At 33.7% G+C, this 19345-nt stretch overlaps 2 protein-coding genes across 3 annotated transcripts; one reads left to right on the top strand and one right to left on the bottom strand.

The window, feature by feature from the left end:
- Positions 1 to 1731: 1731 nt before the first annotated feature.
- LOC105341587 (gelsolin-like protein 2) lies at positions 1732 to 18992 on the top strand. Its single transcript, XM_020072595.3, has 13 exons — positions 1732 to 1874; positions 3188 to 3267; positions 4642 to 4715; positions 5934 to 6008; positions 13284 to 13355; positions 13876 to 14003; positions 14140 to 14248; positions 14872 to 14982; positions 15159 to 15245; positions 15830 to 15927; positions 16802 to 16880; positions 18091 to 18186; positions 18719 to 18992. Exons 2-13 carry the CDS (start codon positions 3189 to 3191, stop codon positions 18812 to 18814), a joined length of 1104 nt encoding a protein of 367 aa, XP_019928154.2. The 5' UTR covers positions 1732 to 1874; position 3188; the 3' UTR covers positions 18815 to 18992.
- Positions 8502 to 11421, bottom strand: LOC109617037 (tripartite motif-containing protein 3). Of its 2 annotated transcripts, none has more exons than XM_034450262.2 (2): positions 11284 to 11421; positions 8502 to 10381 (listed from the first exon to the last, which is right to left on the bottom strand). In XM_034450262.2, the coding sequence occupies exon 2, from the start codon at positions 10379 to 10381 to the stop codon at positions 8645 to 8647; it is 1737 nt and encodes a 578-aa protein (XP_034306153.2). In that variant the 5' UTR covers positions 11284 to 11421; the 3' UTR covers positions 8502 to 8644. The 2 variants fall into 2 exon arrangements, with proteins under 2 accessions (XP_034306153.2, XP_034306152.2); XM_034450261.2 differs by having other exon boundaries at positions 11255 to 11366.
- Positions 18993 to 19345: the final 353 nt, after the last annotated feature.

Genomic DNA, 19345 nt, shown 5'->3' with positions numbered 1-19345 from the left:
GGGGGGGGGGGGGGGGAGGCAGGGAAGTGGTGAACTCCAACCTACATGCAACACCTGTAGACGAGGGAACACCTTCTCCGTAATGACAATAAAGAGATGTTAGCTAGAGCATTAAGTTTATAAGGTTGCCTTTGTTGTATGATGTATCTTTAGTTAGAACACAAATTTGATGTCATTCCTTTGTTCCAGCAGTCTAAAATTTTACATGTACAGTCCGATATTAGTGAGCTTCTTAAAATAAGACCGTTACTCGTGGTTACAGTACTGATATCCTTCAAAATCAGACTGTCTCGGGTAAATCAACAATGAAATTCAATAGCAGTGTTTTACATGTAAGTACGATGTATGCCGAAAACAGCTCTGTATGAAAAAAAAAATTATCACACAGTTCTCATCACTAACGGGCTCGAAAATGTCAGATATTTTTTTTTATACAAAACTGTTTTGGCATGCATCCATTACGAAAACCAGAGGTCATCTAATGTAATTTATTATCAAATCATTTTACCATTATATTAAAGTATCAGTAAAAAGTCTATGGATGGGTGGCTGGGGGGGGGGGGGGGGGTGACTACATCTTTCTACAGGCTACACCTATGTATACAGAGTAAGAAGGTGAAGTACTTTGATATTTTAATGAGGAGGATTTTGTGTTACATTTAACTTATATATCCTTAGGGGGGCCACAGGTCACCTTATGTCTACATAACGTATATCATATATCTTTCAAATAATAGTCAATGTTGAATTTTTTATCCTCTATAGTGTATTTTCAATACTTAGAGGGGTATTCTTTTAAAATAAAAATACATTTCTGCCTGTTGTATATCATTTCTAAAGGCTAAGTAGTGGTATTAGTTATTCTAATTTCACTTTGCGGTTGTAATGCACTACATTTTGTAGCGGAGTGCACAGATTTGGTAGTTGTGAATAAGCAGGTGACCTGGGGTCCTAGTTGAGCGTACGTTTTTATCCGTCTGCACTTGTGGTTTGAAGCTTGCAGCAGATAGAGAGGAGTGTACCGCATGGATAATTATTGAAAAGGTCGTTCATTTGAATTTGTTCAGACCGGGAGCTTCAGACCTAGAGCAGATGCAGTTTATTAACTTTACTTATCAAATATTTACACCGTTTATTTTTAAAGATTCCTTGCAATATGCATAAAACGAATGACTGAAAAAATAAATGAATTTTTTTCCTTACACCCTTTGCTTTGTTATATGTAAGTAAGAACATTTTAACACGACCAGTTAGTATTTTCTTGTTTCACTATTTTGTGTTATTGTGTTTATAAACCTTAAAATTGTGTTAAGCTTTAAAAATAATCATACCTTATTTAAATAACAATGTTTTATGCACCCTAGGATTTTGACATCCCCTACCGTTAAAAAATGAAAAAACAATGCAAGGGGGGGGGGGTCGCTCATAAATGCACTATTATAATATCTAATTCTTGTATATGCATATTTTTTTTATTAGACGAAATCTTTTATTTTATCTATTGGTATTATCAATATCAGTATATATACCAAATACTACAATGCACGGATTGTAGATTGAATGATACTGAATTTACTCCCTAACGCCTCATCCGGAAAGCTTATCAAAAGTACCTTATATTTCATATTTGACGGGAAGGCAAAACCGGAAGAAATACTGAATCCAGGTTGAATCACTTTCTTAGTAATGAATTGACAAACAGTAAAAAATCCTTGGGAAATAAACGCTTGCAAAATAACTAGATCCGCTTGCGAAATATATGTGGGTCACGAGTGAATTAACATTTTTTTCCACTACGCTTCATTCTTTCGGTCCTTTAAATTTCGGTCCGCTTTATACACACCTGAGTTCAGGTAATCGGGGCGCACGAGCAGGTAAGCTTAGCACGAAATGTACAACTGTTTTGTCATGTAATGCTACTGAAATGCGTCAAATGTGCAGATATTCGACAGATTTTTTGAGAATGTTATTTATATCAGTTTATGTACATTGCGTAGCTGCAGATACTAAAAACTGACATTGGTTTCGGGTTTGATTGACTTTTTGGGTCGAATGGTAGAAAACAGGGTAAACACTTGTAAATCGAGATATTATTATACCCGGGATATCAGTCGAGGACGATACAATTCAATAGCCGATAGTGGTGTGCGTGCAGGGTTGTGATAAACATATAAAAAGGAAAGAAAAATATAATCAGAAAAATCAATATTATTGATCAATTAATATATACAGCCTTTGATATTGGAAACTTTTTAACGCAGTGTGAATAAGCAGTTTTCTATTATTCAACTAGTATGATCTGGCCTGTGTAAATGTATTCCTGGTTGGTGGTAACGATGTCTGATTTGTTTGCTGTTTTGAATTTCTATTTACATTTCGGTTTCGTTTGGCAAATAGTAAAATGTACAGCTCAGAGATTAAAAAAAAAGAAAAAAAAAAAGGCCAGGATATGAACTATGTGTAGCATTGTTTATGATGAAAACATTTATCTCGATAAAACAACCTTGATAACAATTACTAGAGATATTCCATTTGGTGAAGCATTTTTAATCACTTCATGTACGATAAATATTCAGAACTCGACAGGCGTACGTTCTAAACAGTTAAGTTTATGCTTAATTTAATTTAATCACGAATAAACGACAACGTTACATACATATACATGTTAATAATTAAAGTATTTAAAAACAAAACAAAGATTTCAAACACAGATTACGCTTAGTTTCATGTTATTGTTTTTTATCCCATCTCTCTTTTTAATGACTTGTTCATGCGTGGATTTAGAAAATTCTATTTTTTATTTCCATCTCGGACCCACTGGGAAACTTAAATATTGCTTAATTGTTACCCCTTTCCCGGAATAATTTTCTGAATCCGTGCATATTGTTGAATTTAAAACTTATACTGTAGAATATTGTTTTCGTCTATTATATATAATGTCCTTGTTGTCAAATTTCGTTAAGTCATCATTATTAATGCATACAATCTACGCAGATTCACAAGTATGTTCTTCAAACAGAAAGTACACTTTTATCATCAAAGTAACTCATAGACATGAACACGTATCCGTCAACAAATTCACGCAAACAATATAGTTTTCCATAAACGGGATTTCCCAGAAATCACTCAACCGTATGATTATATATAATGGTCGGCTGACTGAACTTTTTAACGTTATTTTGTTGAGAATGATCAAACAGAAACAATACGATTGGAAGGACAGTAACCTGGCCCTATTCGGCTCGGACACAGAGAGACAAGTCAAAAGTAAGTCTAAGACTTTTCTGGGTTTTTTTTATTTGCTTTAATTTCTTGGTTTTTTTTTAGCGGGGGGGGGGGGGGAAGGAAAAATCAACTTTCAATGTTCACACGCTTTCAGTATAATTAAAAAAAAAAATATGGATCCATTGCAAGGATGTTGATACGTTCAGGAAGATAACATTATAATTTTCTATATTCAATTTAGATACATGCATTTTCCTTGTGTTAAAAACTTTAAAAGGGACAACTTACAGTAATGTACCGGTATCACTTATAAACATTGCATGACAATAAATGTTACTTAAAAATTTGAAATGTAAGTTTCTAAACTAAAAAAATGATATTTTTAGATATTTTATATAAGTAATGAATTAAACGTGTATTTCATCGTCGTAAAATCGTATCATTTTTATTTGTATTTTGTAAAATTGCACAGTGTTACGGTTTCTTTTTTTTCGTTTAACTGTAATTAAGTTAAAAAAGGAAACGGATCAAACTCTTGGACTTTCTACCTCTTGATCATATATAAATGATATAAACATATGCATGTTAACGATAAAGTATACTAAGCCTCTAGTTAATCTGGTTCAAATACATATATATTAAGAAAACATGACCCATCCTTAGCTGTCATACAAAGGGCAAAGCTTAAAAAGAAAATATCTGTATATTTTGCTTCATAACACTGTGGACAATGAAGAATAAATACTATATGTTCTGTCGCGTCTGCCTTGGTGATAAAGTAAAAGTACATTTTTTCTTTTTATTTGTTAACAATCTCATATCAAAAAGGAATAAAGTTCTTTACACTTTGGCCAGCCAAGAGTTTACGATCGACTGCGCTCCTCCGAAGTGATCTGCAATTCCCTTGCAACGTTTATACAATTTTACACAATATTCAATGGCGTTACGATCTTATATTCTAAATTTAAATCAGTTTCGTTTTATCTCTGCATTATTCAAAAGGAAAGACGGACGGGGAGACGGGGTCAAAACACATGAGACATTTAAATGCTCATATCCCATACAATCGGTAGGGCTAGACTTACATGTAAACTTCTTGGAATTCAAAAGTTGTGTATGGTCGAGCAATTACTTGCAAAAAAAACCCCGCAATATTCATATATAGATGTTATGTAATTCAAGGGCATTGTTGTTAATTTAAGTTGCATGCATTGCGCTCTAAATCGAAAAAAGCATGTATATCAAGTTTCTGTAGTGAAAGAATACAATATCGTAATTTTATCATACCTGAATATTTGAAAAGCATGTGACTCATCCATTTAGCATTTGAGTTAATGATACATTAGAAAAAATTTATAACTGACATGTAATATCTGAATTAACAATAATTAACATTGATGAATTGTTTTTTTACAGAGGACTCTGCCGAACAAGAGAAAGCTTGGAAAAAGGCGGGCCAAAAATGTGGACTACAAATATGGCGGATTGTGGTAAGGGGAGAGAGAGAGAGAGAGAGAGAGAGAGAGAGAGAGAGAGAGAGAGAGAGAGAGAGAGTCAGTCTATTTGATAAACAACTTCAAACAATACCTTGTTCTTATATGCATCTCAGTTTTGAAATGTCATCATAAAGCTTGTTGACTCATTACGTAATTTACATAAAAACATAAAATGTGTTTGCTAATTGTTACTAAATTTGGCATTATTTCACAAGTAGTATTTCGTTTGAACTTTAATTGATTTTCATAGATTCAAGGAAGGCATTTTAAATCCGTTATTATAAAAATTCTTAATTTCTACTTGAAAAATCATTAAACTTTGTACATATGATATACTTGTAGCAAGGTGTAGTAAAACAGTCGATGTCTGATGGCGGAAATTGTTGTACTTTATATAAAGTTTGATCTTTGTACTTCCTTAATTCTAATTGTACTTAGCTATATAGTCAGGTGTGGCTCTACATGTACTTATACATTTACGTTGCTGCGTTGGATGGCAAATCAGGAAGTTTCCTAACGCCCAAGCACGCATTAAAAATTTCCGTAAAGATGACGAATACAGGATAACTAATCACGTTTTGATGATCTGTCTGCACTATGAGTTGACTAAAGGTCGAAATAGCTAGGTTTTGATTGCAGTTTTAAAAAAATTAACTTGAGCCACATTTACAAGCTGAAATGTACATGTAAAATTCTGTTGTAATTATCTTTTTTTAATAGTACTCATTAATATATTCACAAATAGAACACTTAAGCTTAGCATAATATGTTCTCAGTGACTCTATTTTAAAAAGTGTTAACGTTGTCTAATTAACATACAACTGGAAATAGAATTCAGATTTTTATGGGCTTTATGCTCTACCTACTTTTTCTCCCTTTTTTGATTATCATTTTAAAGCGTAATATTTCTGTCATCGAGATGGTTTATATAAAAAATTACTTGCATTATAAATTTCTTCTGCATACAAATACGTCTCTCTCTCTCTCTCTCTCTCTCTCTCTCTCTCTCTCTCTCTCTCTCTCTCTCTCTCATGTGCGTTTGTTTGTGCGTCTGTTTTGTTGTTGTTTTTTTTACTCTGGACCGAGATGTTAATGGATGCTTTGAATTTAAGTTAACGTTTGAGAAAAGGTTGCAAAGATGAAATGTAACAACACAAATAAAAGTCATATTCAATATAACTTACTTGTTCAAACTGCTTATCTTTTATTTAGAAATTCAAAGTCACAGAATGGCCAAAAGAGGATTATGGGAAATTTTTTGATGGCGACTCATACATCATTCTCAATGTAAGTTTACTTGTGTTGGCTGACACTTATTTTTTTAATATACAACAAGAAATTAAAGTATTACTTACTCTAATTAAATTTGTTCTTCCAATTCAAACCTTTTATTTCACTTAAATATGTATAAATTGTGATTTTTTTTCTCTCTAAATACTGAATGAATTTACCATATGTACCCAAGCCACCCTCCCTTTTACCCCCGGTCCCCCGCTTTACAGATAACATTTGTAGAGTTATGGTTCTTATCATACAACAAATTTGTGTCTAATGACTGATACACTCTAATGCAATAACAAACCAACGTAACCATGTATTAGGAAATCTTCACTGCATGAGAGATCGATGAAATGCAATACTTGAACCCTCTTTCTATCATCCTTTCCCATCCAATAATATTTCAAAAAGTTACCACTTGCTTCAGATATTAGGATGGGTTTTTGTAATATATATAGAATACTGACAATAATTTCCTTAAAAAAAAAAAGATCGAAGTGTATTATTTCCTCTTTTCGGTTTTGAACAATCACAATTGTGAACAAATAACCCTGAAATATGTGTAAATTATTCACTTTTAAGCTTTATTAAACTGAAGTACAATATTCATTGTTCAAAACGCATCCATGAAGATCAAAATAAAGCTTGCGTCGCTGACACAAGGGTCAAACTGCGGACACCTGACATTATCCAAAAACCAAATCCAAACAAATTCATTCTTTCTCTGATTAAAGACAACACGAGTAGGTCTACATAAAAACCTGCCCCCCCTCTCTCTCTCTCTCTCTCTCTCTCTCTCTCTCTCTCTCTCTCTCTCTCTCTCTCTCTCTCTCTCTCTCTCTCTCTCTCTCTCTCAGCTTCACTTCATATGAACTGTACAAAATTGTATTACATGTATTAATTTGCACTAATCTAAAGATTCTATAATATATCTCTACAAATGCATCAGTCACTTATTGTGTCATATGTGTACATGTACATTACATGTACCTATGTTGTGAAAATGAAAACAAATGTTTACTTGTATTTATATGTTAAAATGTAAAAGGAAAGTGTGTTACAATTATCATATTCATTTTTCATAAATATTACATATTCGTTTTGGCCATGGGTTTATTTCTTAAAAAAAAACATGTAGGTTTAAACAAACAGGATACACATTAACTTTTATACACCCAAATATTCTGGTTTTATGCAGTAAGCTGATCTCACCATAAACATGCATATATATTAGATGATTTAGTGATGAATAGAGAGTCTTTTGTCAAGAAATATTGTACGTTATCTGACGGAACTGTTTACATCAGATCATTCAGGGACGTATATCTGTCCCTGTGTCTTCTTATGGCGGCATCTAGCGGGCAAACGGAGTGAATCAATAAGATAGGTAAAGGGGTCTCTACTGAATTTATTACTATAGTAAATTCATGAACGATGAATCAGTGGTCAAGGTGTTTGGGGTTGGGGGAGTGGCTTCCAACAGTTTTATACGTCTCAATAACATTTATAAACATGTTAGATCAACAATGGTTAGGTACATGTATACGTACTACCGCTGAGGATAGAGACCGGACGATTTCGGTGTGAACCCGTTTCTGAGCGTACCTGCAAGCTGCTGTAACTTGGACGAAATTGAACATGAATTCCACTTTCTTCTAAAATGATTATATACTACATGTATAACAATCTCAGATGTGAACTTTATTAAAGTTTAAGGTGACCAAATACTTCTTATTTAACTCATGATAATTCAATTAAAATTAATTTATTTCAACTCTCGACAAAGTAAATTATCGCACATGCATTAAAAGTTCCAGTAAGTTAACAGTGACTTATAGGTCCAATGGACCGGGTGTTCGATCAATTTTTTTGTAAAGTTACATATATATTGTAACAGATACACAGGTCGATATATATAATAATTGACTTATTTGCTTACTTACATAGAGCGAATAAATAAAAATAACTTTGTACTTTACATTGAAGAAAATTCGATTAAATGTTTCAATTTAAAAACTGTTCTATTACATGACCCCCCCCCCCCCTCCCACCCAACGTTTTTCCTCTGTCTATATATCCGCAATGTCATTGTGTAGATTATTCTCTTTTGATAAGTGGACAGGCATGGCTTACACCCACGTGGATGAAGGCTATATGCCTGTCCACTTCTCAAAAGGGAATATGTATAGATAATAAACAGGCTTGCATCATACTCAGGTGACCATTCAGGACATTGAGTCTCTTGTTTTGTTATCCCTTCTTTAAAATATTCGGAAAATCTACTCATTGATTCAATCATAGCTGGATAGCTTTGTATAGAATTTTATTTATTATTTATAGCTACAATGCACATGTATATGTTGTCAAGATTCAATCAACAAGTTTCTAGTAGCTATTCAAAAACTAATTTGTTAATACATAATTATGTATACATATTTAATTGTCAATTCTTCAGCAATGAAAATAATTAATTAATCAATATTAAGAATAAACATGCACATAGTTACATAAATGAGGTAAATATATGTTCTTCAATGTACACTAACTAGTCCTTGTACACTATCACTGTGTTGTTGTTACATTGTCTCACAACATACACACAGTACATAATTACTGTATGGATATACACTGTACTTGTATAATGTTCACTGTAGATACTTGTACACTGTCACTGTGTTGGTGTCATCTTGTCCCACCCAGAGATTGTTCTCATCATCCACACACACACTACGGGGACACTCTACCCCTTGTTGTGATGTGAGTAGTAGAGACAAGAACTGACCGTCCTGATCCAGAATATCAACTGTTTTACTGATTTCATCACACACCATGATGTGACCGAGTACATCAGTACATATTCCATAGGGGTCAAACTCTGACCCCTGACCTGTGTAGGAGAACCTGTGTTGTCCTGATTTATCCACCACCACTACAGCATGTTTGTGATAGTCTGATACACAGACATCACCATTGATGTTTTCTGTGATGTAGTGTGGTGTACTATACAGTCCCTGTCCTTTGTTGTCTCTCTGTATGTTCTGTATTTCTGTCCCTGTCTTGTTGTACCTGGTGACTTTAACCTCTTCATCCTTCATCATCCCCACCAGTATGTCCCCGTTGATATGGGAGGAGTGTATACTGAGTGGTTCCCAGTCTCCTGTTTTAATGAATTCAGTGATTGTATTACCCGGTGTTATCCTATTGATAACTTTGTAGTATTTGTCTGTATAGATCAGATCCCCATCCTGTGTGACTGTGTGGTAGCCTTCATCTCTATAACCACTGGTTTGTATCTTCTGTAGCTGATTCCCCTGTAGATCTGTTTGGACAAGGTTACCATATCTATCACTGACCCAGAGTCTGCCTGATTTACCCAGTGATATATGAAATACATCATCTACATTTGGTACTGTGTACTCCCTGACCTTGGTGACAGAGGAAGACAGAGACAGTGTTTGTTTCACGTCAGATTTCTCTCTGTCTTGTTGCCTCTGTTTCCCTGTAAGTTTCAACTCTGTAGAGGCAGTCTCGATAGGCTTTATTTTTCTGTTCTCTGGTTTAGTGTTGGGAACAGTTATTCTACCCAATAGTTTGGCGACGTCTTCCTTGCTGTGTTGACCAGCAGTATATATAGGTAGGACTGGTTTGAATGTCTCTGGTATGGGTCGTATCATTAGGTTTTCTGATTTGAGAGCACATGTTAATTGTTCTATGTTTGAGGGAGATAGGTAACCATAATATGTTTTGATTAAATCATTGAGATAGTTGAGGTAATCATCAATTTGTTGGTTTTGGTTGATTAATGTTTCTAATAATGACTGTTCTATTTTGTTGACCTGTTCTATTTTCTCTGATGTAATTGTATCTACTATTTTTTTGACTGACTTGGCTTCAGCTTTCATGGATGTTCTTATATCTTCCATGATCTTCTTTATTTCTGTGACATCACCAGCAATTTCCTTTTTCAAATCTTGAGAAATTGGATCAAAATAATTTCGAATTTTGGCAATTTCTTCATGACATTTTAAGGAGACCTTTTCATCAAAGACAAATTCTAGGTCGGTAAATGCATGGCCGCGATGTTCTTTTGTGGCTGTGCATTTAGAACAAATGGGAATCTGGCATTCTTCACAGAGAAGTTCTATGTTTCTTGTGGGATGGATTTTGCATTTCTCCACAGGAAGCGGTCGTTTTCGTTGTTTATAAGGGACTACTTCATGGTTCTTGGTTTTCTTATTCTTCTGATGTTCATCTCGGCATTGTTCACACATTGGTTGGTGACAGTCATTGCAGTAAAACTGGCAGTTCTTCTCACAGTCTTCAGTGCCACACACCAAATAATGCTGGGCGTCAGGTGGTATTTGGGATTCAGAAAATGCCATCTGAAATGAGAAAAGTACACTTAAATTAAAAGATGCAGTCACAATATTTGCTATCAAAATATTACATGCATTAAAATTCATATCACCCCCCCCCCCCCCCCACACACACACACACATTATTAACAGGTATTATAGCATATAATCTTAGAACAGCAAATGGAACAGCCATGGGGCTGGCTTAGTATATCTACATATTAACTTCAATTTCACTCATCATTTCCTTATTTCCATTCCAATTTTCCCCATACTCCAAAACAGTGGGGGGGCCAACTCCATGATAATTCACTTTTTTATATGTAAATCTAAGAAAATTTGTTGCTGAGAGAAAAAGTCGGGTGGGTGGGTTGGGGGTTGGCAGCTCCCCCCCCCCCCCCCCCCGATGCTACGTGCCTGTATTTCATATCAAATAAACTGTTTGTTCACTAGTAACAAGACCTTGGACTTTTGGTAGTTGTGTCAAACAGCATAGTGACGTAGGCCTGTCTATTTCATTGTTTGTCCCTCAGCCATGACTAAGTCTTTCTTTGAAATCGACAAGATTTACCTGCATGCTTTTGAGCTAAGATTATGCATACTTCACTCGTCGATACCAGCTTATTGTTTTAATGCAAGAAATATATAGTTATGTCTACAAGTCCAAGGTCTTGTTAAAATGGTTCTAAAATAGGATTGAAATGTCCCTATTATTCATAACAATTGCCACTACTTTCGGTTTAGAACTAAAGGTATAAATTTATGCATAATTGACAATGTGAATGAAGTAAATCTAGTATATATAATGGTGTGGAGAATCTGTCGAATTCTTAACCGATATGAGATACGAATATTCGAAGGAACGTTTCATTTTATCTGACACAGGTAATACCAACTCACCGTTTGATCTAAATCCAGGTGATATTTACCTTTACGTTATTTCAGCCATTATGGCCTCCATGACAACCTTGAGATCAGAATGAGAGAATACGAGACTTGACGTGTAATTTACTTCCCGGTTGTAGAGCTATGATTAGATTTAAACCCACCTTGTCTTCTACCTTGAATTAATAACTACAAAAGAAATAAAAAAGGTTTACACATTTCTGAAAGTTGGGATATATATTTTCAAGGATGCTTTTTAACAATACCCAGGTTGTTTCACTCCGTCTCAAGTTTCTGCTTCCGCCGCCTTTTGCATGATATTTTAATAATCATAAATACACGTATACTTTTGAGCCTAAACCAGGCACGAAGTATCGTACCCCCCTCCCCCTCGCTCCCGCTTTTTTTAAAGCAATAAAAATTAAATACTATAGTAAGGAAATTCCGCGGAGGGGGGGGGGGTGGGTGGGATTAGGCTGCCCCCCCCCACCCCCTTCTCCAAAAAATCATCAAAAACGATGGTACATGTACGCGGTCGAAATTACATTCATTAGAGAAATTAAAAATTCCTAATTGTCTGTTTTGAAACCCTGTATGCCTCTTAATACATATCTAAAATAATCCACGGGGATTTTGCGTTGTAAAGTTGATATGAAAAGTACCCGGATGATATATCCTTAATAAATTGTGCGAGCGAGGTGTCCTGATCGAGTACTAGCATTTCCGAATGGAGAAATTTTTTGTTAAAATCTCCACAAGTTTGTTTTCGTCACTGTGAGTTTTCTAGGTACAGCAGATGATTTATCAATAAAACGATCTTAGATTTACCCCCATTTTACTGATTTAAATTTTACTTGATCGACCGGTAAGTATATTTTCATTAAAATAGCCAAAAAACTACGGAAGAAATAATTTGGAACAGACTACTGGTATATGATTCATAAGATATTGACCTTAAATTTCACGGTCTATTATTTGACAATTTGGAAATAGTCTGGTTACAAGCGCTATAAGGTCTATTACAAGTCTCTGAAATAGACTTTTGTTAATCGTATAAGTGTAAATAATTTAAGTCTGTGTCTGTAAAGTCCTATAAACATTTTTAATTTGTAAAATATATATGTTCATATACCGGCATATAGCATCTTCACAAAGTCAAGGTTTTGTGATTACGGAACTCCACACAAACGTTTGTGTGGAGTTCCTTGACGTTGTGAAGATGGGCATATAGATACTGGGAAAAAACGCGTTTGTTTTCTAAATTTGTACCTATCCCTTAGTATTTTTTCCTTTCGATGTATCATTCCAGGACGTCCCTGGTTCATTCAACATTTCAAAAAGCAGATTGAAAACATGAACTTTGTCTTTTTATAGCTTAATACGGGACGGACAAAATCATTTGAATTTTGTTTAACTATATTCATATTGTGAACAAAATGATGATATAATTATAGCGAGCTCTCATTGACATATGATTTTTTTTTAAATATAGAGTATATTTAAATATATACTAGCAAGAGCCATACTTTACTCTCATATCGTTTCATTTTTAAGCTAATTGTGCATGCATGTACAGTAGGCAGGTAAGTATATGAGTATATGAGTAGGGAGGAAATAAACAATAGGATATTTTGAACTAAATAAAAAGGAATAAAGAGCAAAAATAACCAGTTAAAAAATTTATGTAGATATTGCATATAGTCAAACCATTAAATTTAAAAGTGGGAAATTAAACACCAACAATCAGGAACCGGGCACACACACACACACACACACACACACACACACACACACACACACACACACACACACACTCTCTCTCTCTCTCTCTCTCTCTCTCTCTCTCTCTCTCTCTCTCTCTCTCTCTCTCTCTCTCTCTCAGCTTCACTTCATGTGAACTGTACAAAATTGTATTACATGTATTAATTTGCACTAATCTAAAGATTCCATAATATATCTCTTCAAATGCATCAGTCACTTGTTGTGTCATGTGTACATGTACCTATGTTGTGAAAATGAAAACAAATGTTGTGTTCGTCACCAGACTTACAAAGAAGAGAGTTCCGAGGCACTTCTCTATGACGTCCATTTCTGGATTGGGAAATACAGTACTCAGGTTGGTGTGACAGTCAACGTGATACGGGGTTATTTCACTCATGTTTATAACTATATATCCCCTATACTTTCTTTTTACCATATTTTTTTTTACCTTTAAGACTTTCAGTGATACTAGTAATCATGTAAAAAATAGCTCTCATATTAAATTTTCTGGTTAACATCATAATTCTATTTATTGGTTGACTATATTAATGTAATTTCTAATTTGGTTGTTAGATCTAATATTTTGTACATTTGCATGCATGCGATTTAATTATTCTTATCATACAAACTGGAGCAGTCATAGTTGATTCAGATTAGTAAAAGATTAAAGATTATGTCATAGTTGTCCCATCTAAATGGTTCCCCTGTTTTGTTATGTAAAGTGATATCTATACCTACAAATCTTAATAAAATTAATTTTAGGACTTTTGTACGTGTATAAAGTTAGTTATTCAGTTATTCAAACTGGTTAACACTGTTAAATAGATCATAATAAAAATCAATATTAAAATATTTTTTGAATTTGCCGATCTCAGGATGAATACGGAACTGCGGCTTACAAGACAGTGGAGCTAGACACGTACCTAGATGACGTCCCCGTACAGCACAGAGAAGTTCAAGGTCACGAGTCAGATCTCTTCCGGTCCTATTTCAAAGAAATCACGTGAGTTTAAATTATTGATAATTCAATAACTATATCAAATTAATAAAAAATTATTGTATCAAAAAGTCAGTGTCTTATAATCCTATTTACTTATTTTGCCACCTTTCATTTATCTTTTTCGTTAATCTTTTAACAGCTATCTACATGGCGGCGCTGACAGCGGATTCCGGGCGGTCAAACCGGAAGAATACACGCCACGTCTGTTCCATTTCCATGGCGACAAGTTCGGAGTCACAGTAAAAGAGGTGGCTAAAACGAAGCTTTTTATTTTAAAAAAATCGACAATTACTCAACTTCTAATGATGCATGGCTTCCTAGATTTCTCAAAAACGTTTTTCGTCTACGTTATAACTGTAGATTCCTGATTAAAGGCGAAAAATTAATATCCGCGTGAAATCGCGACAAGCGAATCTCGCCTTTATTTTTTGAACGGATTTAAACTAATTGAAACTATGATAACAACCCCGTGTTCACGATGTTATATTTTCGCGATTTGGTGCAAAATGGCTGAATCGCGGAATTAAGTTCTTGCATGAGGGAATGAATTTATAGAATATTAATCCAATATAAAATATGCTGCTGCTTTTTACCTAAGTATGTTATAAGGATTACATTGTTTTTTCTGATGTCATTTACTAGTATATTTTAATAGCATCAAATGGGGCATCTGAAAGAACCTTAAAACTTTGTTTTTCAAGTATGATTTTGACATGTTTAGAAGAATCAAAGTCGCAATGAAATCTAAAAATTCCCATGAAAATATTAACTAAACAAATAAACGGCTACGATTTATTTGTTAACAATTATTTTGTTATATTCGTCATGTGGAAAATAGAAGATGATAGGTGGTTTTTTTTCAAATCATCAGGTGGTTCGGGATAAAAGCCGATTGGATGACACAGATGCTTACATATTGGACCTGGGTCTCACTATTTACCAGTGGAACGGGCAAGGTTGCAACAAGGACGAAAGATTCAAGGCAATAATAAATAAATACGTAATTAGTGAAAAAATTAAAAAACTAGTTTTTGTAATAAAATTGATTGATAGCTTAATACATGGATTTAATATCGCATTGCATTATGTTTATGAGAAAACTTTGTGCTCAATTTATATAGGAATGATCAATTAATTGTTTTTTATCGATGCAACTAGGCGTTGCAGTATGTGAATAAACTGAAAGAGGAAAGAAGTGGGAAGCGGATTCAAGTAGAGGTGATAGATCAAAACTCCAGTGATGAGGTACGGATATACTCTAGAAGCATATATTTTCGTAGGGTCAAAATTTCGTTGTTTAAAATCTTAAACCAAATAAGATTTCATTGGCATTTAATTACGAAATTAAATCACCAACGAATATTTCTGCATTTCCATTGCCGTTTTTTTTTCTACATCGTGCGGACAGAACTACAGGTCGCGATCGGAATTAAACATTATGATAATAAAAATATCAATTAAACAATAGAACAAAAGATACGCATTTTGAGAAAAAAAAGTACACTTTTTTGGTTACGTTTAAAAGAAAGTAGTATATATCATGTCATGTCAGTTTATCGACAGACACAAGTACAGAGTAACTGATAAATTAAGTTGATTATATAAAGTAAGAACTTTTGAAAGTGTGCCATTATTTTAACATCCAATCGTTACAAAACATATGAATAACTAAAAACAAAATAACCTAAAACAGTTTGAACATGTTTAATGAAAGATTTTACGAGGACCTTTTTGCGCATTAACGTAACATGCATAAATATATGGATAGACGGAAAACAAAATCAATAACGTAGAATACTTTTAACATGTTTTAACAAAAACAATTTTAGGAGGACTTTTTGCGCCATCTGGACGGGGGTAAGGAGGAGGACCAGTTTGACAATTCCTCTGATTACGAGGCCGGGGACAAAACCAAGGAACTGTTCAGGTTTGCAAAGCATTATTTTTGTTTGAAAAAAAAGAAACAGTGGTTTAACGTTTCAGGACAGATTTGGGGCTACTTTTCCTAATAAGATTATAGCCTTGCTTAATTAGGATTAACGTATGGTTAAATGCATAATGTGTAAATTATTAAAATGCATCAAGTAAACAGCAATATCATTTAATTAAACTGTTCACTAGGTTAGGAATATTAGAATTTGGTTGCTCTAGTGGTCAGATTCTATTAAGCTAGAAGGGCTGTATAAAAAATATGATTGTATATGATAAGTATGATTTTGTAATCATCGGCAAATTTTTTAATCAAACAAGTTTGTATACATATTGAATGACTACTTTTTTCCTCACAATTGGCTGCAAATGTTTGGCTTTTTATTTCGAAGATACGTGAATATTGTTGTTTTTTTTAGATTAGTAATTGACTTCATTGTAAGGTTATACATTTTTTTACGATTGATATTTTTTTGGTGCATCTTTATCTTTGATACCACATTATTTGGCCAAAAAAAAAAGAAAGAAAAAAAGCAAAGACAGTCTTAGCAAATGTTCATGACATAAATCTAAATATGAATAAAGAATGATTACTAGACATAACTTAATAAGCTCTTGCTAACTCAAGAGGTATTTTTCATAAATCGCTACCATGTGTGGGATAATTGAATCCTCACGGCGACTCATTCATGATACAGGAGCGTAAACGGTCTAATTTTGATAATGTTGCAGAATTATTCAATAATTCAGACAGCTCTTGTGTGTTAGTGTAGTATAATTAAGACAATTGCAAAGGTTGAACTGTCCTGCTTTCTAAAAAAAAAAAATCATGTAACAGTTCTTCATTTTGAATTTACCTTTGTTTCTTGTAGACTATCAGATGCAGAGGGTTCAATGAAATTTTCACCAGAAAAGAAAGGAAAAGTATCAATGGGCGATTTTGATAGCAAAGTAAGGCACATTAAATTGTTTACATATAAAGATTCATCGACCCTTTGACAAGAACGATAAATCGTACTCAAGAAACGACAGAAATTACACTTCTCATGTTCAACTGCTATTCATCAAACTTTGATACTCAAGGTTTGCTGAAATTAAATTATTCATTTTTTTTGGCGGGGAGGGGTCCATTAAGCAAACTTTTTTAAAAGTGCACAAAGGGTTGATGAACCTTAAGACTGAACCTCTTTTATTGACGTTTCTTATTACACGATTCACAAACTGTAATTTGCACATTATTTTTTTTATAGCTATAGGAAATTACGTATTTTCCTGATGGCTTATTGTAAGGATAAAAGTTAAATCCCCGAACCAACTTAAAGATGAAGCTGTCCTTTTACCGACATATATTTCGCTGACGTAGATATCAAATTGTGGCAGTAAAAATAATATCCATTTATCACATTTTTTTTTTTACCAGACTAAGTGTTACCGTTGAAATGCTATTAATAAATAACAATATAGTTGCATAACTTGTAATTTCATTTAGAAAAAAAATGACATGATCCCCTAAGCCTTTTATTAGATTTTTTGCTTTAAATTGAAATTGCGAATCAACTACGTACACGTACATGTACAACACTCTTGTTTGATGTCAATAAATAATTTTATGCCTCCCCACTTTCCTACCCACACATCAAACATGTCAATATAGTCATGTAAATATTTTTTTGTTTTTAAGAGAAGGTACCTCTCTTCGAAAGACGGTCCTAATACATGTATAAGATGTCAATTCTTCATGCAGTTCTTTATCAAACATGTATTTGCTTTGTCTTACTTTTATTCATTTTTAATAATGAACACAATAAATATATATTACGAATCTTATTAAATATCTCTAATTTGTGTAATTGTCATAGTATCCTCGGCGAAAAGTACATATATTTGTTTTTTTGGGTTTAAAGACAGAACAATTACCTTAGACATAATGTCGCTCTTAGTGCAGTTCTATAAACATTGCTTGGGTGGCAAATAAATTGTCCATCAGGACTATCCAAAGATTTTATAGATAACAACTTTTAATTAGCTGAAACCTAACATCTACTGAAATATCTTACAACATAGTTAAGTTAACTTTTAAAATTGATTGTAATATTTTCTTTTATCTTAATGCAAATTTCTTCTTTTAAACGAAATTTATTTGATATGATTTTGATTACAGGATGTATTCATTTTTGATACGAAAGAGGAACTCTTTGTGTGGATTGGAAAAGCCACAACCCCAGCAGAGAGGAAGAATGCGATGACCTACGCTCACGTAAGTGTCGGCTTCAAATCAATTCATGAACAATTACACCATCTTCTCGAACCGAACAGGTCTGATCAAATTTTTAAAAAAAATGCCCGACAAGAGTTGTAGAGACACTCTGTACAATTTGCAACATAAACAACTTAATATCTGCGCGAAAATTAAACTCCAGATGAGGTTCAATTAATTGATCAGTACAATTATTGTCATTTTCCATTAAAACAATATTAACCTTAAAACCTACGTGTTAGATTATAAATTCCATTCATGCACATATCTAAACAAGGGGGGGGGGTATCAGAGGAATAATCTTTTAAGAGGGAAAGGGGCAGGGAGTGTTAATTGCCTATTTTGGTATCTTTACCAATTTGGTAAGACTTAGTATAATTTCTTATAACAGGGGAGTAGGGGAGAGGGAGGTGGACTCCTTGATTCCCTTTTTAGATCTGTGCAAGACATTCATTATCAGAAAAGTTGCTGTGAATTGCAATAAGAGATTTATTGAAATTGAAACGTTGATAATTTTGGTTTGTTGTTGTAGAATTATCTGATGAAGAGTGACCATCCACTGCTTCCCATCAGCTGTCTCAAAGAGGGACGTGAAAACAGGAACTTCTCTGCTGCACTTGCGGCTTAACTTTCAGAAGAAAAAAAATGTTTTTCAAACATTTTGACTTTTTCAACTTTGTCTTCAATCAAAACTCATATCATAACAAAAGTTTCATGTTTCTGTGTTATCATGTATCCATTTTCTATATTATAGTATATATTTGTTGTTGATGCCCACTGTAATAAATAGATCATTACTTATCATATCGTTGTTTTTTTATTTTGTTGTTTTTTCACATGTTTAAAATATTTTCTTCGTTCATTCAACCTTATGATAATAGCAAATCCGAAAAAAAGACTTGAATTTGTACTTATTTTGCAGCTGTTAATGACAACGCCTTTAGTTAGAACGAATTTAACAAGAGCTGAGGTAGTTGTGTAAAACAGCAATATGACGTAGGCCTGTCTATTTCATTGCTGGGCACTCAGTTATGGTTCTTTGCAATGAAGAGGATTTGTCTGGCTACTATGCTAGGACTACGCAATGTGTGCATATTTCGCTTAAAACCAGCGTTATTTTTGAACTTATTTTGATGCAAGAAATAAATAGCTTCGTCCT

The sequence above is a fragment of the Magallana gigas genome, chromosome 4 (assembly GCF_963853765.1).
Source record: "Magallana gigas chromosome 4, xbMagGiga1.1, whole genome shotgun sequence".
Lineage (NCBI taxonomy): Eukaryota > Metazoa > Mollusca > Bivalvia > Ostreida > Ostreidae > Magallana > Magallana gigas.
Note: the sequence above shows the minus strand (reverse complement) of the source record. Positions and strands in the feature narration are given on the sequence as shown.